The sequence below is a fragment of the Pagrus major genome, chromosome 12 (genome assembly GCF_040436345.1).
Source record: "Pagrus major chromosome 12, Pma_NU_1.0".
Lineage (NCBI taxonomy): Eukaryota > Metazoa > Chordata > Actinopteri > Spariformes > Sparidae > Pagrus > Pagrus major.
Genome location: NC_133226.1, coordinates 15,296,217 through 15,323,750, shown reverse-complemented (window position 1 = coordinate 15,323,750; position 27,534 = coordinate 15,296,217). Strand labels below are relative to the sequence as shown.

At 39.5% G+C, this 27,534-nt stretch overlaps 1 protein-coding gene across 1 annotated transcript; it reads left to right on the top strand.

Moving 5' to 3' along the window:
* The first annotated feature begins 411 nt into the window (after window positions 1-411).
* On the top strand, window positions 412-27,174 carry kdm2bb (lysine (K)-specific demethylase 2Bb). Its single transcript, XM_073478023.1, has 21 exons — window positions 412-548; window positions 1,097-1,241; window positions 1,359-1,437; window positions 1,591-1,637; window positions 2,782-2,960; window positions 3,054-3,160; window positions 5,461-5,554; window positions 5,902-6,055; window positions 6,225-6,340; window positions 7,159-7,285; window positions 7,895-8,301; window positions 8,406-8,492; window positions 14,238-14,468; window positions 15,928-16,071; window positions 17,446-17,532; window positions 17,667-17,993; window positions 18,723-19,798; window positions 19,898-20,061; window positions 21,591-21,752; window positions 23,089-23,307; window positions 23,966-27,174. Exons 1-21 carry the CDS (start codon window positions 504-506, stop codon window positions 24,145-24,147), a joined length of 4,179 nt encoding a protein of 1,392 aa, XP_073334124.1. The 5' UTR covers window positions 412-503; the 3' UTR covers window positions 24,148-27,174.
* The last annotated feature ends 360 nt before the right edge of the window (window positions 27,175-27,534 follow it).

Below are 27,534 nucleotides of genomic sequence, written 5' to 3'. Positions count from 1 at the left end.
GTTTAATGCGCAGACACTGTCTAAATATATGATTTTTGTCCAACTTTAACAGTTGAACGCCCTCTCACACCAGACCACGTGACGCACGTCATGTCCAGCGTACAGAAACAGATTTATTACTAGAAGAATGAATGAAAATGGATATAAAGCAGCTTTTCTGATAAAAACGAGCTATTTTATTGCTTTTTTGTTTATACCACAGCTGGGCGAACTGTTACATATTAATGGTTTAAACGTATTTTTTTTTGTTGCTTTCGATTACAAACAACGGCGGCTGAGCCGAAGGGATTAATGTGTCTTCTTTGTACAATCAGTTGAAAAGCAGTGAAGTAACATGCCGTGACGTTGTCCAACAATGTTTTGGTTCCTGGCGGTGACGTAATACACAAAAACATGGTTCCCTTGTTTTGAACCTGAAAAGCGTGCTAAGTGCTTCTTTAACTTCACTACGCATGAAGATGCTTTTCGGAAACTGAATGACGGGAGAAGATTCCTAAGAGACGATGGCTCAGGCCGTGGAGACGTGTGCTGAATCCGGACGCAGGCTGGTGTGTAGCGACCATCTGCCGTGTTAACGTTAGCTTATGAAGCGAGATTGGCAGCGAGCTAATTAGTGAGCTAAGCTAACGCTTGCAACTGTAAACGCTGGGGATGTTTGTCAACTCACTTGAGCTGTGCAAGTTAGACTCCATGAGGAAAAAAAGACATATCTCGCATTGTAGATGTTATAACTTCTCTTATACGTTTGTAGTTTATCGAGTACGGTGGTAAAAAACCAGATAAACCAACAATTCCTGCAAACATTTGACATTTGTCGTTATGGAGTAACGTACAAGCATTCACAGGACAAGTGTCGTTTAAAGCCTAAATACTTGACGTCACATTCAACAGAAATATGCTCCTGTAGTAACGTACTATAAATAAAAAACCTGAATATGACCTCACTACAGTTGCAAAGTTAGGACTGGAATACATGTTTAATGGTTGTGCGTCAGTCATACTGGCTGTGTATGGACACATAAGGGTCGTTATGACGGAGAGTTTGCATGTTTGCAGATTTGTCATGTTAAATCATCTCGGTTTTTTTTAATGGCAGCGCTCCATCTGCCGGAGGATGTACGACGAGAACGAGGATTTGTCTGATGTGGAAGAAATTGCAAACATTAGGGGGTTCAGTGTGGAGGAGAAGCTCGCCAGTGACAGCTACAACGCAAAGTTTGTCAACTTGCTGGAGGGTAAAGGTAAAGTGACATATTGCACATCATATTTCCTTTTTGATTCAGTCTTGTTACTGTTTTGTTTTCATATGTTTAGGTTGTCTTTAGCACAGTAAATGTGTTTTGTCCACTGTGTTGCAGACTTCTCTTATGAATATGTGCAAAGGGAGGCTCTAAAGGTGCCACTCATCTTTAAGGAGAAAGATGGACTGGGGATCAGGTGAGAAGACATACCTGGTTACAGAGTAATTAGTGCTCACAATATTTATTGAACCCATGTATTATTTGTTGTATATCTTTGTTTTTAACCATTTTGCAACACATGTAACAGATTAACCAAGTGACATCAATCCCTCTTTTTTAAATTACACAGGATGCCTGATCCAGAATTTACAGTTAGTGAAATTAAAGGCTTAGTTGGTAAGTACAATGATTCACACATGAACACGCACACTCAAAATATATGCTTGAGTTTCTATTTATGTAGCAATTAGAGTGGTTATACAACACCAAAAGCATATGTGCATCAAGAGGGAAGGAACGCATCCAAGCTGCTAATTCAGAGAATAAGAGCCAGGAGTCAGTAAGTTTCAGCCTTTGGGAAAGTCTGAATAATTTGCCATGGTCATGCCAGATAACAAATCTCTGAGAAAGTCGTGAGAGGCTGGATTCATCACACTTGTTGGAGCAGCCCTCCTTAAAATGGTCTGAATTGTGCTAAAAGTATCACACAGGCTCATCCATGACCATATTTAGTTCCCCAGCACGGTTTGTGAAAAAAAAATGTGACAAAGACACATGTTCAATCTACCTCAACTACGATGGGTTGTGAAGTGCAGTTGTGATAGCGAGTTCAACAGCATGGACCATCAGCTAAAAGGCACATTTTTTTTTAGAGCTTATAAGAATCACTCTTATGCATTGTGGAATAAAGTTTATAAATTAAAAAAGCTGCTGTTTTATATAAAATATTGCATCTAGTAGACCGATTGTAGATTATGATGAACATAATCTACAAAGAGGCAATAAAGAGGCAAATTACATAAATAATTGTGTCTTATTGTTATGATTATATTACTGTTTTTTGTTTATCCAACTCTCTATTTGTCTGCCTGTCATATAACATGTTTATATGTGTGTATGATGATTATAGTATGAGTGTGTCCATGCCTATTTTCTTATATTGTTGGTTTTTCTATGTACTCCTGTAAAAACGTGACATTTTTCCAGCTAATATATTAACCATTTTATCTGTTTATGTTATGTAAAAAACAAGATGAAACATTGAAACAATTTTTCCGATTGCAATTTTGTAAAGCATTAAAATACAGCTGTGTGTCAAGTGAAGCAGGAGAGAAATGAAGTCAAAACATGATTGGGGTTAAGTTGCTCCATCTAGTGGGGGAGAGGGTGAATTACAGGCATCAGCTATGAGCTACTACTATTATAAATCTCAGCATGTTAGACTGTTTTTAGACGAGCTTACAGACAGATTATATTAAATGTTAATGACACTAGAAGTTCTCATAGGTATGATTTTAACTCTCCTGGTTGTGGCTTGCAGGCAGTCGTCGGTCTGTGGACGTTATGGATGTAAGCACTCAGAAAGGGACTGAAATGAGCATGGCTCAGTTTGTCCGTTATTATGAGACACCAGAGGAAGAGCGGGACAAACTCTTCAATGTCATCAGCTTAGAGTTCAGCCACACCAAGCTGGAGAATCTCATCAAGCGGCCCACAGTGGTAAATGTCCCATAACACTCTCTGGAGATATGATTATTAAAGGTCACAAATCAAGACTGTGATCGATGGCTAACAGTGCAGATTTGGTCACAGGTGGATCAAGTCGACTGGGTGGACAACATGTGGCCTCCTGATCTGAAACAAAGCCAAACAGAAGCCACCAATGTCATCTCAGAGATGAAGTACCCTAAAGTGCAAAGGTATGACTTTACGGCTTTGTGTTTCTGTTTTCATAAAAAAATATCTCTCTTGAGTTTTTTGGAGAAAATTGCTGCTTCCATGACAGTAAATACAATTTCTCCTCCCATCTGAAAGTCTCATGTATCGCTCCATCATTTCAGAGCGCTGCATGCCGTCGGTGTTATCCATCTCCTGTGAGTGCTCCTGATTGTTGCTAGGCAGCAGAGTTTCTCCACGGTTGAGGATGGTTTTGTAACAGCTGTAGTCTGACTGCAGAGAGACCTATTAGCCAATCAGCTGTCAGCATTTGTTCATAGTATAACAGTCAAAACCAATTACGGCTTTCCTTTTAACCTCAGTTGCCTACTAACTCCACTTTCTACCCTCTTGTTTTTCTGTTGAGTTTTATTTATTAATTTAATTATATTTGATTGAAAATCCTCAAATTTAGATAAGTGCTGGTGTTAGGGATTGTGTTTTACATGATGGAATAAATAAAGATTTTTTTTATTTTTATTTTTTTTGTATTAAAATCTAATCCAATATGGATACAAACATCTTTCATTTGAGTGCCGCTACTAGTGGTTAGTCTGCCTGTTGTTTTGCTGTTACAGTGATGCTTGGTGTCAGAGCAGATATGATGCAGAAACTGGTGCTTTATTAGTGCCTTTTCTAAGAACTGCGCTTTTTGCAAGTGGCTGTATTCACCACTTATCTACATACTGTGGAAAACATTTGTACTTGTACAATTTTGCTATAAGCAGATTGATCTGCCATAGCTTCCCTGTAAGTTTCTGCCTGTCAGCCTTGCTGTCAGTTTTTTATTGTGATAAAAATTTGTAGTTATTATGTAGCTAAAAGTATTAATTCATTTATACATTATTGATTGAAAGAAAGAAAAAATGCTTAATATTATTTAGTTCTAGCTTTACAGATGGGAGCATTTTGCTGCTTTTCTTTGTCTTGTGTGATTGAAATCTTGAATCTTCAGTTCTGGACTAAAAAAAAGCAATGTGCAGACGTCATTTTGGGCTCTGACAAGGGCATATGGACCCCAGGAAGAATAGCCAATGCTTAATCTGGTGCCTTTGGGGATCCTAATAAAAAGAAAAGAAAGAAAGAGACATGTTCTTACTAATATTTTGAGAGGACAGAATATCTACTAATATTTGAGTGAATTTGTGTGCATTATCTTTGGACTATGGTCATATATAAGATAATTTCAATGTACCCTCGCAGAGACTATATCGCCAAGACGGTCAGCACAGCTGTTGTATCAGAATCATGGACATCGCTGAGAGAGAAAGAGAGTGAGAGAGAAACAGTTAACTATATCAGAGTAGTTGTTTTTATGCGCTGTTCCCCTCTGATTTTACAGAGGATCTTCATAAACTCAAAAAATGTTTGGCACTCTCCTTGTGTGACATTCTTCTGTGAGTGCTCTGATTAATAAACGTATTCTTTGATTTTGAAACAGTAGCCACAGGGCTTGTGTCTCTCAATGCACAATCACTTAATTGTGTCTGGAAACATGTTAACACATGAAGCTTGTTATATGCTCAGTTTTCATCATCACTTTAGTCAAAGTTATGGCCACATTAAGAGTTCAGCAGAGGATAAACTAGATAGCCATAGTAGTGATGTTATTGAAGATGCATTAAAATGGAAAACTAATTCCAATGAGCAGTCAGAGATGCTCAAACATTCTGGGCAGCTGTTCTGTGTGTTAAACTGTGATGCAATGGCTGGAGGCCAAGTTAACAGTGGTGTAGAAGGAGCTCTCTGTCTATTGTATCTGGCATGATATCACCACACCATTTAAGCATCTTATCTGACTCATCTCTGAGATTGCTGATAGATTTTTGTACTGTTGGCTAACTAGCTCTCCATTTGTTTCAAGTAACTGTCATATCATCTCTCTAGGAGGAGGCGCAACATAATGCTGTTTACTGATTTCCTTGGTAATGTGTTGTTTTCATCGTTGGTTAGATGTTGTCAGATAAAGAGAGCTGCTCCCATCGAGCGAAATTACTGAATCATTTATGTCTCGGGGTGCTAATCACTCCTCAATTAATTTCCAGAGGAGAGATGTCCTATTGTGAACAATTTTCTATGCTGTAGTGCTCTTGTGAGTGATTTCTAGTGGTGGTTTCCGTTGGTAGCTGTTGTTTTCGGCACGAACACAACATAGATTGCTGCTGTCTTCTAATTTGGTTGACCTGTGTTTCTCCTTTTTACATCTATATATTTATGTCAGTTATGTCTTCACTATCTACTTGTCTACACTGTGACTCTTGAATTATTTTGTTTTCTGCTGTAGGTATTGTCTCATGAGTGTGAAGGGCTGCTACACAGACTTCCACATCGATTTTGGGGGAACTTCCGTTTGGTATCACGTATTCAAGGGACGGAAAGTAAGTTAATCCTAGTCTCTTATAACATTTTTTTTAGGTCTACCTCTTGTCCTGCGGTCGTGTCACTATTGAACTGTTGGCTACACTGCTATACTGCCTCCATGACTACTGGAGGTAGTGCTCTGTATGTGCCAAGCTTTCAGAAAACGTGCAGGAATACGGACGAAAACAACGCAGAATAAGGGCAGAAAGCTGCGTCCGTATCCGTATGCATATCGAACGTTGAGCATTAATGACGATTTCGGGGTTACGGTTAAAAAAAAACAGTTTCATAGTTGATATTTGACCTTTCCTTGCCTCGACTGTACAGTATAACCTCTAAATAAAAAATCTCTGCCTCTCTTCAGGTGTTTTGGCTCGTGCCTCCAACCCCTCATAACCTTGCCCTTTATGAGGACTGGGTCCTGTCGGGCAAGCAGAGTGATATCTTCCTGGGGGACCGAGCTGATGGATGCCAGAGAGTGGAGCTTAAGCAAGGATACACCTTCTTCATCCCATCTGGTGTGTTGGCATGGTTGTTTTAAAGTAGCCAGCAGGAAAAGATTAGCTGTGACTTCAATAAACCGCAATGCTGAGCTTAACCTGAATATCATACAGTCCATTCAGCTCTGTGAGTTTGCTCGAATCCTCTTTATGTTCCCTTATTTCCTTATGTGTGTTTGTAATTAAGGTTGGATCCATGCTGTCTACACTCCTGAGGACACACTGGTGTTTGGAGGCAACATTCTGCACAGCTTCAACATTCCTATGCAGCTTACCATCCATGAGATAGAGAATAGGACCAAGGTAGGAGTCTTGCTGCATTCTGCACTGTGTAGCCAGACAGACAAGAAACAAACTGTACCTTGGATGAATGAATCTCTTGGAGAACTAGGGGAAGGTGACTTCAGGACAATGAGAAATGTGGTGTGAGGACAGAAATAAAGTCAAAGAGTCAAAGAGAAAACACTCGGTATATAAATGTACAATAATATTATGTAATACAAATGGGAACGGATAGAAATGTAGAAGTCAGGTTGTAAGATGTTGAAGCTTGAGAAGGAAGCTTTTGAATACCACCTTCATTCTGATGATCGACACGTCGTCTATCTCAAGAAGAAAATAATTATTTTAAGATATCAGTGTGATGTTCACCAAACTCCATATTACAAAACACTATTTTTACTTTTTGCAAAAATATGACCCAAGCATGAAATCTGACCTGCTTCTGTTTACTTGGATTTCATGGATCATGTATGCTTTTTTATTTGTGGAGTACATGAGCCTTCCTCATGGCAATTTTTCAAAAGAATAATAATCACATCTTTTTCCTGCAGAAGCGTGCATGTTTGTTTGCAAGAGAGGCACAACTTCCTGCAAGAGTAATAATCATAGCCTCGCCATCTCTCACTCTGATGCTGCTGTCAGTGATACAGATACAAACATTGACAGAGCTCTGGTTACATGTGCATACATCGGCAAAACATCAGTTTTTGGCTAAAGAAATCTAGCAGTGTTAAGTCCCCTCTCAGTGGCTTTTGATTACACAAGCAACAATAACTAGATAACCAAAGTGCAGATAGAAATCAGTTGTTGCACTGATGCTAGTTTCTCCCTCTTTTCAGGTTCATTCCAAGTTCCGTTTCCCCTTCTACTATGAGATATGCTGGTATGTCCTGGAGAGGTACCTGCACTGCCTGACCAAGCGGTCCTACCTGTCTCAGGAGGTCCGCAAAGAGCCTGTTATAATGGGTGAGTGTAATAAAGAAATGTTTTTTAATTTCTCTTGTGTGTTCCTGGATACTGTTAAAAATCTTGTACTGCAGTTGTGAATAACTCTCGCAAGTTTAATTTCAGATGGCTAGAAAAACTCAGTAAGTTGATCATGGTGATTTCGAGGTAATAGTGAATATCCCCACATGAATGACTTAAAAACGCTGTCAAGCTTGATGACATTCAGTCTTTTATCAGTTTCCTGATTTATTCTGAATTGCCTAAACCTGTCACCATGGCTGAAAGCACATCTTGCACATTTTATCCCCCTCAAAAAACAAGTAAAATCAGATGATTATTGTTGGTCTTCTTCTTCTTCTTCTTCTTCTACTTCTACTACTTCTACTTCTACTACTTCACCTTTGAATAAACCCACAAATGTAGTCATACTCAGAAATGTGGCATTATGGATTACCTTCTGTGTTTGCAATCAATCATGTCATGCATGCTGTTTCAGTGCCATGCTTGATCAGTGAATGAGTCATTCTTTGCTCTTGCCATATATATTATTTCTGTGCTCTTTCAATAAAAGGAAAGTACAATGTGGACAGACATGATATAGCTTTTTTTCTCACTTTGTCCCTTCAGACAATGAGGCAAAAGCAAACACAGAGAGCCCCTCCTCTGACTCAAGGAGCCAGGACATAAACGAGGACTCATGTGAGACTCAGGTCAGGGATGACCAGAGTGAAAAACCAGAGAAAGTCACGCAGGATGGCCCCTGTTCACCTGACAACCGGAGGGGCCAACACCTCAAAGCTGTTTTATCTGTCGACTCTGAGGACAGCTGTAACCCCGGCTCCACCTCTCTGGATTTCCCCCAGACACCCTCCGACTCTCCGGCCTCGGAGTCTCAGAGTAAATGGACGCATTTGACCGAGTTTGAACTGAGCGGACTCAGGACGCTGGTGGAGAAGCTGGAGTCACTCCCTGAAAATAAGAAATGCATTCCAGAGGGAATCGAGAACCCGCAGGCCCTGCTGGAAGACATGAAGGTAAGGGACAAAAAGACAACACATGCACACAGTAAAGTACACCATTCAATAGACATGACAGAGCTCTGCTTTACTTTTAATGTTTCCTCTCTGCGGCTGTCCAGGCTGTATTGAAAGAACATGCCGACGATGACCCAAAATTAGCGCTCAGTGGAGTTCCTGTTGTGTACTGGCCCAAGAAAACTATAAAGGTAAGAATATTTAAACTGCAGTGTGAGACTTTCTTTTTGCTTTTGCACCAAACATTGTTCTTTATCTTTATTTCAGGCTTTCAAATTAAGATTTCTGAAGCCTTGCTGATGCAATGTATTCGTCATTGATCTGTATTTTTTCATTTTTGATCATATTTGAGAAATTCCTGGGCAGTGTTTACATCTTAATGCTACTGTTTTTAACTTCCATGCTCGACATAATTCCCCGATTCAAGGGAGCTTTTTCTCTTCATACTGTTTTCTTTTCTCTCAGTCTCCTCATCAATTTCAGTCCCATTTACTCTCTCTTCCCTCTGTCGCTCCAACACTCACTGCACTCCTTCCCCAGAGCACTAGATGTACTTATTTGCATAATTTTGACTTAACAGGCTGCTGTAATACCTAATTATGTATGTAATGAGTTTTTTTTATAACTTGTTCTTGCGTCTCTCCATACACACACTTATATAAAGTACGTTTTGCTGTAATTAACACACTTATTTTCTCACACTGTTTAAAACACTTGTTTACTATGAACAGAAACTATACTATGACTAATTTTTCAGACCAGATTTCACACCTCCCATGTTTGTTGTTGCACTTCAGGCTTACTCTGGGCTCAAATTGGTATTGGATTTCACACTAACTGATATCAATATGTACATAAATGTATAGTCAGTGTGTTCACGCTTTATACTTTGTCTCCTTTAGAAATTAAAAAAGAAGTTATTGGTCATATTCTCCTGTCAGTGCAGACGGGGTGGGAATCTCTAGGCACCATAAGATATTATTTGTTTCAAGGCAGGTTTATTTATATACCACCATTCAGACACAGGGCAATTCAAAGTGCTTTACAGGGGCATAGAAAATACATAAAAAACAAAATGTTTTTTTTTGTTTTTTGTTTAAAAGACAATAAAAACAAAAGCAAGCAAAAAGTTACAGATTAAAAGAAGTCATGAATCTAATTATTGGAAAGCCACAGTAAACTAATGTTTAAAGCCCTCATTTATTTGAGCTGCCAGTTTTAGCGGACCTCAGGTATTCAGGAAGCTTGTTCTACAGGTGGAGAACATAAAAACTCAAATTTCGCTTCATCTTGCTTGGTTTTGATCCTGGGAACACTGTGTCCCAGATGACCTGTGGGGTCTGGATGCTTCATAACGTACAAGTATTTCGGGCCAAGGCCATTTAATGCTTTATAGATGAGTAATATGATTTAAAATTGTATCCTTTGACACACAGGAAAACAGTGCAGTGATTTAAAGACCAGTGTAATGTGGTCCACCTTCTTGGTGTTTGTGATTCTGATTCAGACGGCTATGATGCGATGAGAAAATGGTTATTGATGCATTTTTCAAAATTCAATCTTGCAGAATTACTACAGGGGATTCTGTTGAAAAATCAGTTTTATATTTCCAATTTTTGACCCAGGCGGAGAAGCTTCAAAAGGATGTGGGAGGATGTGATGAGTTGTATATGAATATATGGAGGTGATTTTTGTTGGTGTCATGGACCCTCTGGATTCCCCCACCCGTCCCTCCAAAAGGCCAGCTGCTGGCTGTGGGGCCTCTTTGTGTTTGCCTTTTGTAATGAGATGCCATCTGGCTCCATTGGCTGTGTCGGGCCTGCTTGTCTCTCCCTGTGATACACATCATGAATATGACAACACCTTTTCTGCATTCTCTCTCCTCATTGGACAGAGGCAGACTCCCCCCAGTACATATTCTGACACACAGCGGCCTCCCATTGGCCCTGCGCTTCCCAGCGCCCTCCTCTTCTTTGGGGAGTTGCTCCATATTAATGAGGCAGGCTCGTCTGTGTTTCCTACATCTGCTTGTGGTATTGTGGAGCTGTGGAGCAGGAGGGGAGGGCTGTAGGCCAGACAGCGGTATCAGGAGTAGAAGGAGGAGGAGACTGCAGCCATGTCAGTTTGCTGTGAGCTGGACGGCGTGTGAAAAAAAAAAACAGCCATGGCCATGTCGCTGAGCGCTGATGATGAGGACTACGACTCAGACTCTGAGCAGGTTAGCACACCGAACCCCTGCAGGCAGGCAGGCAGGCCACCAGAGGAATGCTTGTGTCAGACAGAGCAGTGTGCAGCATCACAGGGCAGCGAGGGAACAGAGCTACCTGGAGAGAAATGCATTGATTCAGTCTTAGCATCTGTGCTTGGTGTTTGATTTTTGCCCTTTTTTTAAAAAAAAGAGGTTTGCTGTGTGTTTGTGTGCATGCATGTGTGTTTTCTTTAGGTACAACCAGCAATAGCAGAAGGCTGTGTTTATATAGCTCAGAGCCTCAGGGCTGCTATTGGTTGTTTCAAAGCAGAGAGGCAGAGGAATGGGAATTCATGTAGATGCAGAGGATGAATCTTTCATGGCTTGAGTGTAAAAGCATCAGATACGCGTGTTGGAATACGTGTGACAGGAAATACTGGACATTTTACAGAGAGTCATCATGAAGGAATCTTTGGATATCGTTCAGTGTAAATGGCTGCGAGGTCTAAGATGAGACCTGCTTACACTGCAAGAAATCTGTTTTTGTTCATTTAAATATTTCTTCTACTTAACTCCGAGCCACACCCCCCTTGCATTAACTCTGTGGCTGCGTTTGGATTAGAAAAACACTGACTACAGACAACTGACTCCATCAGATCAGAAAAAATATTCAGCCCTGTTTCGTCCTCAAACATACTGGAGTCACATTACCTTGCATTTTAAGAAACAAATGTATTTATCGTATCATGGATAGGACACATAAATCAATCCAGGACTCTACTTTTTCAAGCTTGACAGCTTTTTCAAGTCTTGAGGATATTGACGATTATCGCGATGATAGACATTTACCGCAATCAACTTAACCTGAGTGTTAAATCTTATACTGTCCCATCCCTAATGATGAAGTACAAGTTGTCCACATGGTGTAGCTTGAAAACCAAGCAGTTCACTCTGAACAACTTTAATTTAACTGCCAGAACACCTGCGTGTATCATCACCATCTCTAAAGCATGCTCTGCAGACTCTGAAAGCACTTTTTTTTTTACACTGTTGCTGTGATTCAGTCCTCAGCTTTTGAGTAACTATACACTCCAGAGGTTTTATTAGAGTTGGAGTGTGTGGGGAAGAATGATTTTTTTTTTTTTTTAAAAAGGACATTGTGAGGATTTTGACAGACACTACAATTGCATTATGAGTCACGATCAGTGGGAATGATCATTTTTGCATCACAACTTTCAATTATAAAAGCAGAAAAATCATGATGGTGCGACATTTTTTGGGGTCTGTACCAAACAAACATGTTTTCTCACATCTGGACGACAAGATGTGTAGGTCAGGACATCTGTGCAGCACTACAGTTCTTCATTATAATGCTGTTCTGTCACACATTTCACCTTAATCCGAAAAGAAATGCAGCTTCTGTCATTTGAATATTGCACTGCCTTGCAATTTTGATAATATTTTGATTAACTGCGCAGCCCTACTTATGTCATATGGAAAATCATGGTTAAACACTCAAACTGTGTAGTAGAGCAATCACAGGTCTTTAGATTGACAACATATGTCACTTTAAAAGCTTAACAGGAAAGTAATCCTTCCAGGAACTACTATATATATTATATATGAATATATATCTATATACAGAGAAAAGGTAAAGCGAAATATGAAAATGGGTTTATGTCAGCATATGTCAGTTGCAACCAGCTGTCTGATTTTGATAAGGCAATGTGTCCTGTTCTTTCTGCAGTCTGCGCTCAGTATGCACTCTTCAATGTGTGTTTAAGGTGATGTTAAGTACATCCACAGTAATTGATTTCCACTGTTCTCTACAGTAGCTCAAGAGGCTCCTGAATACCAGAGTCCCTTAATGTTTTCCAGCTGCTGTGAAGAGCCAAAAAAAAAAGAAATCAGTATTTGGTGTATGCAACAGCTACTACCTCTGGTCAAGATATCTTAGATATTGTTGCATAAAAAACACCTAAGGCAATGAGGCAGCTGATTTCTTTGGTAGTGTTGTTGTCAGCATCTCCTGTCATTTCGTTTTGGTCATCGGAGGGTTATCTGATTTAGAGATCGCTCACTTAGCAGACAGAGAGGGGTTTAGAGGGGATTTAGGGGGCAATATGGACAGCTTTCTGAAGTAAAGTCATTTGCTGTCTACACTTTGAGTTTAAGTTACAGGTGACAGTTTTTAAGACAGTACACATTACACTCTGGCTATCTGTTTTCAAATGTGATCTGATATGGCTGATTGATCATAAATCTGACCTGTCAAAAGCTGCTATACATATCCAGGAACTGTGTCTTTTTCTGGGTTATTTAGTCTCATTTTAGTGTTCTTGTAGAGCAGATCTCCTGTCTGTAATCCCTACGAATACCCCGGAACAGTCCAGCCCTGCCCCCCTCCTCAATATCTCACTCTAATCCTGTCTGGTAACCACATATCTGTCAGTCTATTTCATCGCATTTGTTTGAATAAATTATTGTAACATGGCTAAGATCGAGCCTGCTTTCTGTTCCAGAGTCTCATTACAGTTCTTATTGGTTACAAGTCTGTGTGTCATAGACTGTTCTGTTAGGGAATGGGACGTGGCTGTTGCTATGCTGACGCTAGGAAAAATCTGCACTGCTGCCGATGTAACTAAAGAAATCCGATCTTCATTTCTAAGAGCTGCAGTCTTTTGCACTCCTTGTTCTTTCATCTCACACGTTGCCACACGTTTTTTTTCTCATGTGGCTCACTTGGCAGTGTTTTGACATGTGGTTTTCATGTTGAGAATACATTGTTGTGGTTGTGTTGTGAGCCTGAGAAGGAGCAGAAGATATAACAGTAATGATGGAGATCAAAGGCATCTCCATTACTCAGTTCTATTAAATAGAGCACATTTAATGTGTAGTGTTATAAATCAGTCTGCACGCCCCCGAACACAGAATAATGGGTCCTAGTGATCCATGTGTGAAATGAAGCCATAAGTGCAGTTCCTCTTTGAAGTAGAAACATGCAAAGCAAGTGTAGTGCTAAATTTGGAAGATGCCTTCAGGGACATTCTTGATGTGTTTGTATTCTCCTGGATGCTGTGCCTTAACAGCCAGGAAAAATGTGTCTTTCTACACAGCAGGTTGTTGTGTTTGTGAATATGTGTACGTATATGCAGGTGCAGGTGCTGTTTCTGATAAGCATGGGTCTGTGTTTGGAACTATTGACCCAGAGTTACAAAGAGCCAAGAAAAGATCAGGCAGCACCGCCTACATCCACCATACCACTGACCCCTGTTGAGTTTATGTTTTGAAAATGTTCTTGTTACATAACATGATTGTAAGTGTTTGTTATCAAGCCATAGCACCAATATTAAATAAAATGCAGTGTAAATCAGAACATTAGATCGAGGTGCTCTTCAGAGCGTAATACAAAGCATGTACAAGCTACAAGGTAATTTATTTGTACCACACAAGACAGGGTTGCATTAAAAAAATGTTCATAAACTCCTTAATGTAAATTTTGTTTTTTAAGTTTTCCACTAACCTATGTGAATCACTGATATTGTTATATAAAACATTTGCCATATTCAACTACTTTACCATATTTAAGGAGCATACCCTGTATGCAGCATAACATTCCTAAATATTTTATGAATATACATGTATCCTTTAACAACAAACTAATTATTCTGAGCTTTAGATGCCTGTTAGTGAAATATTTGGCTTTTTGTTTTAGGTACTTGACACTGTATCCTCTATATCCCCTCAGCCTCGGCCTCCCAACCGGCCAAAACCTAAGATGGCAGCTTCTCCTGCATCAGCAGTCAAGCTGTCAGCCAGTCGGGGAACATCTGGTGCCAGGAGGAGAAGGACTCGCTGTCGGAAGTGCGAGGCGTGCCTGCGGACGGAGTGCGGAGAGTGCCACTTCTGTAAAGACATGAAGAAGTTTGGCGGGCCGGGCCGTATGAAGCAGTCCTGCATCATGAGGCAGTGCATCGCTGTGAGTTCAGTGTTCATAATGATTCACTTGTGATATTCGCATGAAGTGAAATGAGGAGTTTTTGGTAAATTTGGTAATTGGTAATTTGGTAATTTTGGTAAATAAGCTTCTTTGCTTTTTTAGATTTTTAGATACATTTTTTAGACATTTTTCATGTTTTCGTGCTAAATATGAAGCTACAGCTAGGAGGCGATTAGTTTAGCTTAGCATAAAAAATGAAAACAGTAGCAAACTGCTAGTGTGGCTAGCACCTCTTAAACATCCAGTGTTTTCCTGGTGTCTCGTCGTTAAACAGAGAATTAAGGAAGTCACTGCACCCTGCCAAGAAATGGTTCCAGCATGTAACTCCTAGTAAAACTTGTTTTTGATCGGATTAAACAAATCAGATATGACACATTGCTTAGTGAGCTTTAGAAGTTTGTGACGGCAGATTTTTCTTGTCAATTTTCTAAGCATACATCTCAAAATCTCTAAATATCCCTTTAAAGAGTGCTTAATGGTTATGGCTTCCTTACTCTATCCTTCAATTTCAGATGCTTTAGTTTTGGGGCATTTATGTTTGTGGCTGTGAGGTTGTTATACAAGTCATATTAGCAGCAGCAGAAGTAAAAAACAGCTGTAGCAGTAGTCACAAAGGGCTATAGAGAGAGAGGGAAAGACAAAGACGTGTGTTCGTATGTTTCAGCACCACGGACAGAGACATGTGGAGCGTGAATTTAATGTTTCTGCTACATACAGGATATATGATATGATGAGTAGATTCAGTTTGATTGGCCAGTTTAAAAAAGAGAGTGAGAGAGACTTGGCATCTTTCCCAATGTCCCACACTTTGGGTCTTAAGCTCTTTAGTAACTGTGTCCCACTTTTAAGTTGTGCCAATATCCTTAACCCACTCTAGATGTTCACTTGAGCTGCTTCAGAGCAGTACTCAGAGTCGAGTATACAGAGCCACTGCTCATCACGGTCAGCTGCGTCAATTTAAAATATGGTGTTAGATTATGACATACAAGGCATTCTGGGAGTTTTGAATAGCAGCAATGAATAAAGGAATTAAAGAAAATAATATTTCTAATTCTACTGTATTAACTGACTCTTACACTGGTGTTTAAATATGGGAGGAGAATTGAGTGAAGGCTCCTCTAGAGTGCACATTAGTATTACATCACTCAGCTTAGAGTTTTTTGTTTTCTGGTCTCTTAGTTGAGTCATTTGAGTAGGCGATTACAAGCCATGGCAGCGAAATGAAACTGTGTTTTGCTTCACATTTCGACAGTAGTATCAATATACTGTTTAAGCTACAGGTAGCATGAATATAAAACGTTGCAGAAAGCTAAGTCGCTTGAGTGCAGCATTTAAATTAAAATAACGGGAAGCCTTGTTAATGGCTTGTTCCAAAAGAGGATATACATGTGAAGCATAAGCCTTATTTATCTTCACGCCTCTGTTTTTTTCCCTCCAGCCCGTCCTGCCCCACACAGCAGTGTGTCTCATCTGTGGAGAGGCAGGGAAAGAGGACACAGTGGAGGACGAAGAGGAGAAGTTTAACCTCATGCTCATGGAGTGCTCCATCTGCAATGAGATTGTCCATCCAAACTGTCTTAAGGTAAATGACTCGGTATCAATATGTATTGAATATTGTCACCATCAACTATGTTCTTAGAATGATTGAGCTGTCGTATCTGGACCAGATGTACCACCCTGATATCACCACTGCTGGGGCGCTGTATAAAACATAAATAAGAAAAGAGATTCTAGTGTTTTATTGCACATATCCTGAGGCTGTCCGCTACTTGAACTCTGACACCAAAGCACTTTTAGCAGCAGAGATGGCATTAGCTAACAAGCATTTTAAATGTAGGTAGGTAGCAGCTGTCACTTTAATATGGATACAGCACTGTGCACTTCATGCCTAATCACAGTAGGTATGTATGAATGTATTTTATCTACCTATTTGTATGTTTTCTTGTCTGTTCATAAGAGCTGCACTGAGGCAAATTCCTATCAACTGTGTTGACATGGCAATAGATTATTGAATTGAATTGAATTGAATTAGGGATGCAAGTTTTAAGCAATTAGAAGACAAATCACAGACAATAATGAACAGAAAAAAAAAAGTTCAAAAAGTTCAAAGTCGACTTTATTGTCAAAACTGCAATATGTACAAGACATACAGAGAATTGAAATTGTGTTTCCCTCTATCCAGACAATATAAGTGAATATGTAAAAAAACAAAAGCAGAAATAAGAAATATAAGAATATAAAATAAAATAGAAATATAGATCTAAAAATAAAATATGTACAGCTAAGAGACATTCGGGAATATAAAGTCCGGAGATATAAATAGTGTAGAATAGATATGTCAGTATTGGGATTGGATATAAATATAGATATAAATATGGCAGTTTGATATAAATATGACAGTATAAAATGGTCTTAGATACACACACTACTACAACTGGTAGAAGCAGAGAGAGCGAGCAGATGGAGGTGGAGGTGGTGTTGATATAGATGTAAATGCTGAGGTAAATGCAGCCAAACATACTATTAAATGCCTGAACAGAACAAAACAATACAAAGAAAAGTTCAGTTGCAGCCTGTAGCGAACAACATCAGTACGCTATTCATTTACACTACAGTAGCCAGACATTGTGGTCACTAAAATAGCATAATTGTCTTCATTTTACTTTCTAATAATCAGTTTTTAGTGATGTACAAGCCAATATTTAATGTTTCTTTTCCCACTACAACCTTCCATATGGCTCTTGTAAATCCCATCTGTGCTGTGTTTACGTCTTCTTTTCAGACAAATGTGTTGACCTCAGTAAATCCAGCGGAATATGTATAGTAGTCAACCTCCAGTTATTGGCGTGACCCTCCCTTGAATACATATCAAATGTGTTTGGGGCAGAATGTGTCTCATCAGAGCCTGAAAACACTAGTGGTAATAACTCTGTGCCTCTGTGCTCCTTTTGTTCAGGTGAAAGATTCAAATGGAGTAGTCAATGATGAGTTGCCAAACTGCTGGGAGTGCCCGAAGTGCAACCATGCTGGGAAAACAGGGAAAGTAAGTATCTGTGTGGACTATGATTTTGTCACGATTCAGACACACATAGAATAAACAGTCAACTGTGTCTCAGGATCTCAGAGCCAGAGAAATAAAGTTGTGCTCTTCTTTTTTCTAACCTTTTGGCCTCAAAGCAAAAAAGGGGGCCAGGGTTCAAGTACGCATCAAACCTCCCCGGCTCGCTGCTGAAAGAACCACGGTTAAACCGGGATTCAAAAGAGGAGCCCGACCCGCCGATGGTGGCTACAGCGACTGTTACTGCTTTGACTCCCACGTCTGCTGTGAAGAGGAAGGCAGAGCGGGACGAATGTCCCAAGAGGAAAGAGGAAGAGCCTCCGAAGAAACGCCCCCCACTGTTGACTCTGGATGGTACGCCTCGACCGAGGCTAGAGGACAACCCTTTAAGAAAAAAGAGGAAACTTTTTGACACCAATGATGAACCTGCAATTGTGAAAAAGAAGGTAAGCCCCAAATATATTTGAAGATAGAGTCATCTATGATGAATGTAAGCCTATAATGATGAGTTCCAGTTAAGGGGACTAAAAATCACAAACACAGTGGGTTAGGTTAATGTTTAACATTTTCATTTGAGTTATCAGAAATCACGTTATTGGCTGCTGCTTCCTCATTACACCAGTGATTCATTTGGCTGCATTACGGAGAAGAAATTGGTCATAATTAAATATTCATTGAACAAAATAATCTTACCCGAGGTCCATTTAGTAGCTGACTTTTGATCACATCATGATCTTCTCATGAATTTAGACCTAAATGTTCTCAGAAAAAACTGGAGATTTGAGTATTTTCCATTCCATGACAGCTGGAGCAAACGCCATTACTGATGCTTTTTTTTTTTTTTTTTGGCCAGGCTTTATTACAGTGTCACGCTGTGTTTCATTTGCAAAGGAATACTGTCACAAAGCAAAGTTTACTGTGAATATTACAACGGGGGAAGATACAGAAGAGCTGAGAACAGAAGAAGTGAACTATATAACAATGTGCAAAAGCGCTGCAGAAGAGTTTCTCAACCTTTAAGTCGAGACTTAAATTGAATTGCAGTAGGTCGGCTTTTAATAAATCTATTTGCAGCTTCCTTCAATGTCACGAGAAAAGAATAAACTGTACATTAGAATATGCAAAAAGTCAATACAATCTGACCAGATGATTACATTCCTTCTGTTCTTTCTTAGAAGAAGCTTTCAAAACAGGAGGATCCCTTGGCTCCAAAGCTGTTGCGGCAAATCAAGACAGAGAACGATCATGGAGATGAAGAGGACGACCAGGAAGATCATGACGATGGATTTTCCTTAGACAGGATTCATGTAAAGGAGAAGAACGAGTATGTTGAAGAGGACCAGGAAGAAGATGAGGAGGCAGAGGAGGAGGAGGTGGTGAAAAAAGAGAGAGACAGCAGTGCAGAGGACAAACCCAAGCTCCTGTTAAGTCCACTGCTAAGAACATCTGCAGCTAGGGAAACTGATCAGTCCTCCTCTAACTCTCCCAAAGCCGGACCGAGCGGCGAGTCAGGAGAAACTCAGGAGAGGATCGCTGTCCAGCCAAAGCCTCGCCATCAGCGCCGACGCCTCCCCAACAAAGAGCTGAGCAAAGAGTTCAACCAGGACATTCCCAAGACAGAAGACAGTTTGTCCAACCAGAACCACAGCTCAGTGAAGGCCGAGGACAGCCCAGCCAATCACAACCGACGACCACTGAAGACTGAGGACTCTGTGACCAATCAGAACCGTAAACCACTAAAAACAGAGGACTCGACCACTAATCAGAGCCGCAGGGCACTTAAAATGGAGGAAGGTTTGGCCAATCAAAACAGACGACCGCTGAAAACAGAGGACAGCCTGGCCAATCAAAACCACAGGCCTGTAAAAACTGAACCTGAGAACGAAGTGGACGTCCAAAAGCCGAGGTGGCCTCTCAATAACGGCAGCAGCGACCTGGGTGATTGGCTGCGACACAGAGGGCGGGAGGTGAACGAGACGCAGCGTGGTTACTCGCCACTCAGCTGGAACAGAAGCGCGCAGATCACACCCATATGCCCTCGTCCACTCCCCTGCCGGTCGCCGCCAAAATGCATCCAAATGGAGCGCCACGTGATCCGGCCCCCTCCCATCAGCCCCCCGCCCGACAGATTGCCGCTGAACGACGATGAAGCTCACGTGATGCGAAGAGAGATGTGGATGATGGTGTTCAGTCACCTGACTCACAGAGATCTTTGTGTCTGCATGCGCGTGTGTCGGACGTGGAACAGATGGTGAGTACGAGATAAGTACGGTGGAGCTCAAAAAGACATCTTTACACACTCTTCATCATACAGCGTCCGTCTGTAAATACCTACTGTTTGTCTCATCAGGTGCTGCGACAAAAGGCTTTGGAAGCACATCAATCTGAACCGCTGCAAGTCCATCACACCTCTCATGCTGAGCGGTATCATCCGGAGACAGCCAGCAGCTCTGGACCTCAGCTGGACCAACATCTCCAAGAAACAGCTCAGCTGGCTCATCAACAGGCTGCCAGGTAAATGCATTCAACCAGCTCAACACTGCACAGGGTTTGTGTTCGTAGGAAAATGCCAACAAATGAGATGAGGTTCATTTTTTGGAGGGAAATGAGAGGACTCTTACTCGTTATGTTGTATTTTTTGTGTGTTAAATATCACATGAAGATTGGTATACTAGCCAACCCTCACAATTTTCCCTGGAGACCCACGTTTATCTCTTCCAGTTTCCACCCAGGGTCACAATTCTCCTGTATTTCTCCTGATTTGTGACAATTTTTCACACTTTTTCACCTTTTAGTTATCATAACTCGTTTCTTGAACTGCAAAGCGTGAAGTCTGCTGTATTGTTGCGCCTCGTCCTCGTGAATGCGAGAGGGACATAGAAATGGAGAGGAGAAAGAATATTTGAAGACATTTTAGACGCCCCGGAGAAGAATTCACATTTGTTATGCAAAGTTTTAAAGGAAAAGCTGCCATGTCAATTTTTCTGTCAATCACAGGGGTTGCAAGGTTTTTGGGTTTTAATGATACCAGAATTTCAAACTTTGATACAATACTAGGATAACAAAAAGATACTCAGTACTCATTTGATACCTGATTGTAGTTAGTTTTTTTTTTTCTTTTTTTTTTTTATAGATTTGGTACTTAATACTATTGAATGTGGATATTGTATTGTTTTAAACACGCAGCATCGGGAAAGTATCAAAGTATCAATACTTTTGACAACCTTAGTAGCTTCTGATTGCCGTTTTCCAGAGATTATTTTGAAATCCAATCAATCTCACTAGTTAATTCTAATAATAACTTTGATAGAAAGGATAAACTCCCATAAGAAAAATGAACCTAGTGGACTGAGAGTTTTATTAAAGGAAAATTACAGTTTCCTACTTGGCTGATTAATTTTAAATGTTCAGCTCTGTTCTTAGTGGTTATGAAAAGACCTTATTTGACATGTTAATTGAGGAGATATGGCAATACTGTGATACCATTTGCACATGCAGTGATTAAACCAAATTAAACATAAATTTAACCATATTTTGTAAAATAAAAGGAACCATTAATGCCACTCATCTTTGAGTAAATGTCTATATTTGCCTCAATGAAGACTCCAAAAGTTCATGACCTGAAGGTAGTTAGATTACTTTTTCAGCAGGTATTGATGAAAAGTGTGTTTGTGTTACATGTGCAGTTTTTAATAAGTCTGTTCCCATATGGCTCCTCTGTCTGGATAATTGCATCCCCTGAGGCTCCTGAATTCAGATGGTTTACTTTAGCTGCTTCTCTTTGTTACTTATACATGTCTTTGCTGGATCATTCAGCTCATTAGATAAGAATACTCAGAGCTTCTGTGTTGGTTTATTCTGTGACCTCAGAGTGGAGAAAAATAGGGCACGTTTCCTCAACAGACTGAATGAGAGTCTGCAGCATATTTAGCTTGCAGTGTTGCTGCCTGTGGCCTCGTAGAAAAAGAGATTTACAGAAGATCTTTGTTGTTGTAGCTTCATTTAAAACATGAGCTTCTTTGTGTCCTCGCTGTCCCCTGCAGGTCTGCGTGTGCTGCTGTTGTCAGGATGCTCCTGGGTGGCTGTCTCTGCTCTTTGCACCTCCAGCTGTCCTCTTCTCCGAACTTTGGATGTTCAGTGGGTTGAGGGACTGAAGGATGCCCAGATGAGGGACCTGCTGTCACCCCCTACAGATAACAGGCCAGGTACCAACCTGTCTCTTACACACACACACACACACACACAAACACACACACACACACACACACACACACACACACACACACACACACACACACACACACACACACACACACACACACACATTATCCAAACAGCTTGAGGTTACAGACGTAAAATATTGACTCTGATTAGCACATAATCATAAAAAATGAAGGCTGGTTATATTCTGTATTTTTATTATTTATTGTCGATAAATCCCATGAAAAGAGCAAAACCATTAATACATCAGTCTGTCTCTTAATACTTTACAACAAGACATAACTGTTTAAAAATGATGTTTTAAAAATCTCAAATGATGCGCTTCAATCTTAAAGAAGGCTAAATAATTTCTCCAAACAGCTGGGCACTGTAGTTTTTAGCAAAAGTTACTCAAACTCGAGAAAATAGCGCAATAGTTTGGGACTATTTTCAGCCATGGATCAACACACAATTGGTTCTCAAGTGATTATTTACAGCCTCAGGATGGTGTGTGTGGGATTTACTCAAAATAAACTACTGTGCTCATGTTTACCATAATGAACGAGGGTGGAAGTGTGGCTCATTAATGTGTTTTTAATAGTATTTGAACGACAATGGAGCTCTGTAGTACAGAGGAATAAGCTGCATCAGACTATAGATGCACAGATTAGACTTGTTAGACGGATGATTTAAAGGAGACCTATTATGCTTTTTGTTTTTTCCTTTCCTTCAGTGTGTTATATACGTTATATGTTCTTGTTCATGTAAAAGTCCAATGTTCATGCTAACGGGAGCTCCTCTCTCCCACAGCAAAACACTGCTCCTGAAACGCCTCGTCAGTTGTCCCGCCTTTAATTCTGCAACTTTGTGACATCACACTACATCACCATGTCACACATTTGCATAATTTATGTCTATATTCACAGTAGAATATTATTATTTTAATTTTATGAACCTGTAAATGAGCACGTCTCCTTAACTGTTGGTTTCTTTGAAAGAAAAATAAGGAACATGATCTTATTTACCCTTTAATTTCATATATAGTGAAATTAAATTATATGACAACAAAACATCATCTTTAATGTGATTTTGTCTCAAATATGTGGCTTCTTGCACAAGGCAAAATTCATATAGTCAGACATATGTACTATATGTTGGAGCTATTCATTTGTTGTTAGTGTATAACTTCAGTTTACACAAAAAAAAAACAAGAAAGTAATTCAACTAAACAACTAACAAAAGAAAAAACTATCAAATTTTAATCTATCTACTTATATTTAATAAAATATCCTATACGAGATGCATCCTCTAAGTCTTTCTCCATCCCTCTCCTCTTTGCAGGTCAGTTAGACAACAGGAGTAAGCTGCGTAATGTGGAGGACCTGCGCCTGGCAGGCTTGGACATCACCGACACGTCTCTACGCCTCATCATACGTTACATGCCCTCGCTATCCAAACTGGACCTCAGCTACTGCAACCACGTCACCGACCAGTCCGTCAACATCCTGACTGCTGCCGGGACGACCACCAGAGACTCGCTCACTGACATCAACCTGTCAGGTAGGAGCCTGTCTTTGCTGGCTGTAAGTCTCACTTGCTCCCCCTAATGGCTAAGTTTTGAATTTATCAAATGTGTTGTGTCCATAACTGTAAATCAAATATGTCTTTAGTTAAAGGACCATACTGGTGTTTCTGCATTTTTAACCTTTTTGACTTTACACTACTGCAGAAGGACATGCTTAGTTTTACAATGATTTCCTCTTTTCCAGACAGAAAAAGGTTTGGTTTTAAGAACATTTAGTCATGTAAGGAAATCTTTTAAAATCTGCTCCTGAAACAAAAGTTTGTTTGAAAGATGATGTAAGAAATAAATCCTAAAACATCTGCATTTAACACAGAAAAATTGAAAAAAAATCAGTTTTAATAGAATTTTATCATTTCATGCCATTTATTGCAAAGTGCACACATGTATCTTCTACTTGTTGTCTGTGAATCAATGGACCATTATGGAAAAAACAGCTGAAAGACAAATGCACTTTCTGTTGGAATCTCCACATTTATCCTGAAAATACTGATCACCATAATGAGGCCTTTTGAGTTTCATGTCCTAGAATAACCTAGAGGGCGGATTAATCCATGTGTGTCATAGCTTATGTCAGTACAGGTCCCCGTTACGCATCATTTGTTCTTTTTCTCCTAACCCCGTTTCTCCCTGCAGTCTGTAACAGGGTCACGGACCAGTCGCTGACCTATTTCAAGCGCTGTGGCAGCATATGTCACATCGACCTGCGGTACTGCAAACAGGTGACAAAGGAAGGATGTGACCAGTTCATTGCAGAGATGTCCGTCAGCGTGCAGTTTGAACTCATAGAAGAGAAACTGCTGCAAAAGATCAGTTAGGCAGAGGAGCACGGAAAAGAATGTGTGACACTCACAAGTGGTAAAACTACTGTCCACATGGAGGCAGCAGACGACTGTGTGCTCGTGGGGGAGCGGCGCCGATGAGGACGGCGTCTGTTCCTGTGCAGCTGATGTAAAGGGAAGCTGTGCTGCTGAGCCAGAATGTAAAAAAAAAATGGAAATCTTGCAAAAATGTTTCTGTTGTTGTTTGCACCTGTTTATATAAGTTATTTATTTCTTTATATGGATTGTTTGTGTATTGTATCATGATTCTCTTTTTGGTGTTTATAGATTATTTTTTGTTCCAATGCAAAGTGCATTATAGAGTAATATTTTTGTATCAGAAAGTGTTTCATACATTTATGTGCAGTATTGATTGCACCATTGTACAGTATCATACCATTGAAATTGATAATCAATCGGCATTACTGTTAAGCTCTTTATTGTTGAGAGGCAAAGGTCTATTTGTTGCCAAACTGTAGGGCGGTAGCTTGTGTTTGTGTGGGTGTTTTTTATATTTTATTATGTGTGTCAGTGCCCCGTTTCTGATCAAAGGTACTGTACATTTTGTTTTCCAGATTTAGAGGAAAGGCTTCAAAAGTTATTTGCACTGATACAGTAAATATGAATACATGAATGTGTTCACACATACACTATACAGTGTACAGTGTATAAAGCATATTTTTTCAACACTAAAATGTTCTGCTAACTCTACTAACGGCTTCTAGTTAAGTGGGTCACATTAAGACCTGCATACAAGCGTGTCCATCACTCTTTAGTATTAATCATTGCTTTGTGAAAGGAAGCGTTTTAGCTCTGCATGCAGCAAAGACATATGTTTACATCACAGTAACTGTAGTAACTGTTAATCAATATAACCATCTGTCATTAGCGGAACTAGACTTAGTGGTGAATCGTACAAGAAATGAAGGATCAACAAAGTCCACGTTTAGGATCTTAATATTAGTTTTCTCCCCGTATGACAGTAGTGAGATGTGTAACTCAGGTGTAATCAGTCAAAAGGCTGATTGAAAAATGGAAAAGGACTGTTTTCTCTTATTTTCACCAATGGCCCTGTTAATACTGTATATTTTCAAATTCTCATGACCCCAGATATTTGAGTGTAGTAATCTATTCTGTTTTATTTAAAGATCCAGTGTGTCGGATTTAGTGGCATCTAGCGGCGACGTTGCAGATTGCAATCAAATGAATACCCCTCGTCTCACCCGGCGATAAGGACCTCTTCTCTTGAGCCAGTGTTTGGTTTGTCGATCTGAGCTACTGTAAAAACACGACAGTACACCCACTTCCTCTGTAGATATAAAAGATATTATTCTAAAGTAACGAAAACCCAACAATTCTTAGTTTCATGTGATAAATCAAAACATTGTTATGAGAAATATATTCCATTTTTGCCGATAGATCCCCCTAAATCCTACACACTGGACCTTTAAAATATATTTATCCAGCATTAGTAAATCTGTCCAGTAAATCCATGTCACTCTCCAGACATGAGCTTCCGACCACAAGGTTGAGACCAAATACAAAATATACAGTGTATCGTATGAGACAGAATCATAGGCCCTTATATGTACATGGCATTTAGACTGTATTATAGAAGAAGCTGCACAAACAACATATTTCTTAAAAGATTTGTGCAGGTGAAAATGGATTTTGTTTGTTCTTGTTTCTTTGTCAGAGATTCCACTGAAGTAGATCTTATTTAACACTGGTTGTTTTCTTTAAAATAATGTCTTAAATTTTTTATTTTTTTATACCTTTTGAGTTTAATTGTCTTAAGATAAAGTAACCTACTGTATCAGTCAGTCTAGTGCATTTATACATTATCATAACATTAAAGGTTCTATATATGACATTCACTGCCACTAGATGTCGCACTAAAGCACCAGCATCACAGACCAAATCAAACGGGCGCGTCGACCACACCTCTGCTGTTATACTCTATTGCCCTCCTCAGAGCTACCAGACTCCATTGACAAAACCAGTAATTTTTACGTTGCAGATCATCAAACTCGACAGACAATAAAATAACTCTGCTTTTGTCGAAATCAAACCTTTAATTCACTGAGTTAAATGTGGAAATATTCAGGATCTACATGCTGTTATTCCTCGCTGTACAAAAGTAACATTCAGCTTGGTAAATAGCCGTTTCTTCAATTTGCAGAGTGACTTCAATTCATATAATGGTGTCAGTTATTTCTCTTAGTCGCTTTATAAACATAGGGAAGACCGGCTACCAAAACAAAGAACAGAGAAACTCTGATTAAAACCCACACAAAGGGAGTGTGGCCATTCTCTGCTCAGGTCGCCATTACTCCACTATATCTTTACACAGCTAAGTTGTTTGCTGCCATATTAAAGGGGCGCTGTGTAGTTTTGGAGAAGAAATTATAACTCAGAATTGTATTATTTACAATATTAATGAGGTAATAATACAAACTCTGAAATATTTATCTTTTCCAAAAGCAAATAAACAAGCTGTTCTCAGAGGAAAATAAGGTCCCCAGAACACTGTCTGAAGCTACAAATGTGGCAGGGTCTGCCAAATATAAACAGAGTAAAACAGTATGAAACTGTGTTGTTCTTTAAGGTCAGTTTGTTTATTCAGTCATAAAAAGAAGTTTGTTTATTTAGTTTGTTTTGGCATTCCTCCTTCAAACTACACACTAAATGTTCAAAGTCTCATATAAAGAACCTTTAAAGTGACATTTTTTGCTATAGGAATTTCCAACTCAACAGTTTGATAGGTTTCTGTTTTTCTTGAAAACTTTTTAGAAATGATGTCTTTAAAGGTTTTTGTGTAACTTTTGAAATAGCACTTGATACGATTCAGTGGATGGGTTTACATTAACATTTTGTTTGTTTGTTTTTTATTCAATAACCATGACTCCATGAATATTTTAGTACATTACTGTAAATGTTTTCGATCTGTACATAATGTACATGTAAAGCCTCTAGGAAAAGTTAAGTCAGCCTTTGAGATATTAAATTCATTTTAAGTACTGAGCTGTGTGTGCATTTGGTCCATTTGATTTTTGAGGGATTTTGCATAAAGGTGATTATTTGTTCTTGATGATATAAGATTTGTTTTTATTATTTATGTGAAAATTCAACATATGCAGACCATTAAATTGGCTGTAAGTGAACAAAATCAAGCTTTAATGTACGACTGATTACAAAATGAAGAGCAGGGTTTAACTTTCTGGTTTGTAGTACTGCATTTTATTGAGTCTAATAAATCATTTTCTCTTGTTTACCAAAATAAAAAGGTTCAACATTCCAAAATATAAAGATCCAGGATTATGAGTGCTCATGATAACCTCCTACTCTGATAATACTGTAGCTGCCCATGAATGACATCTTAGA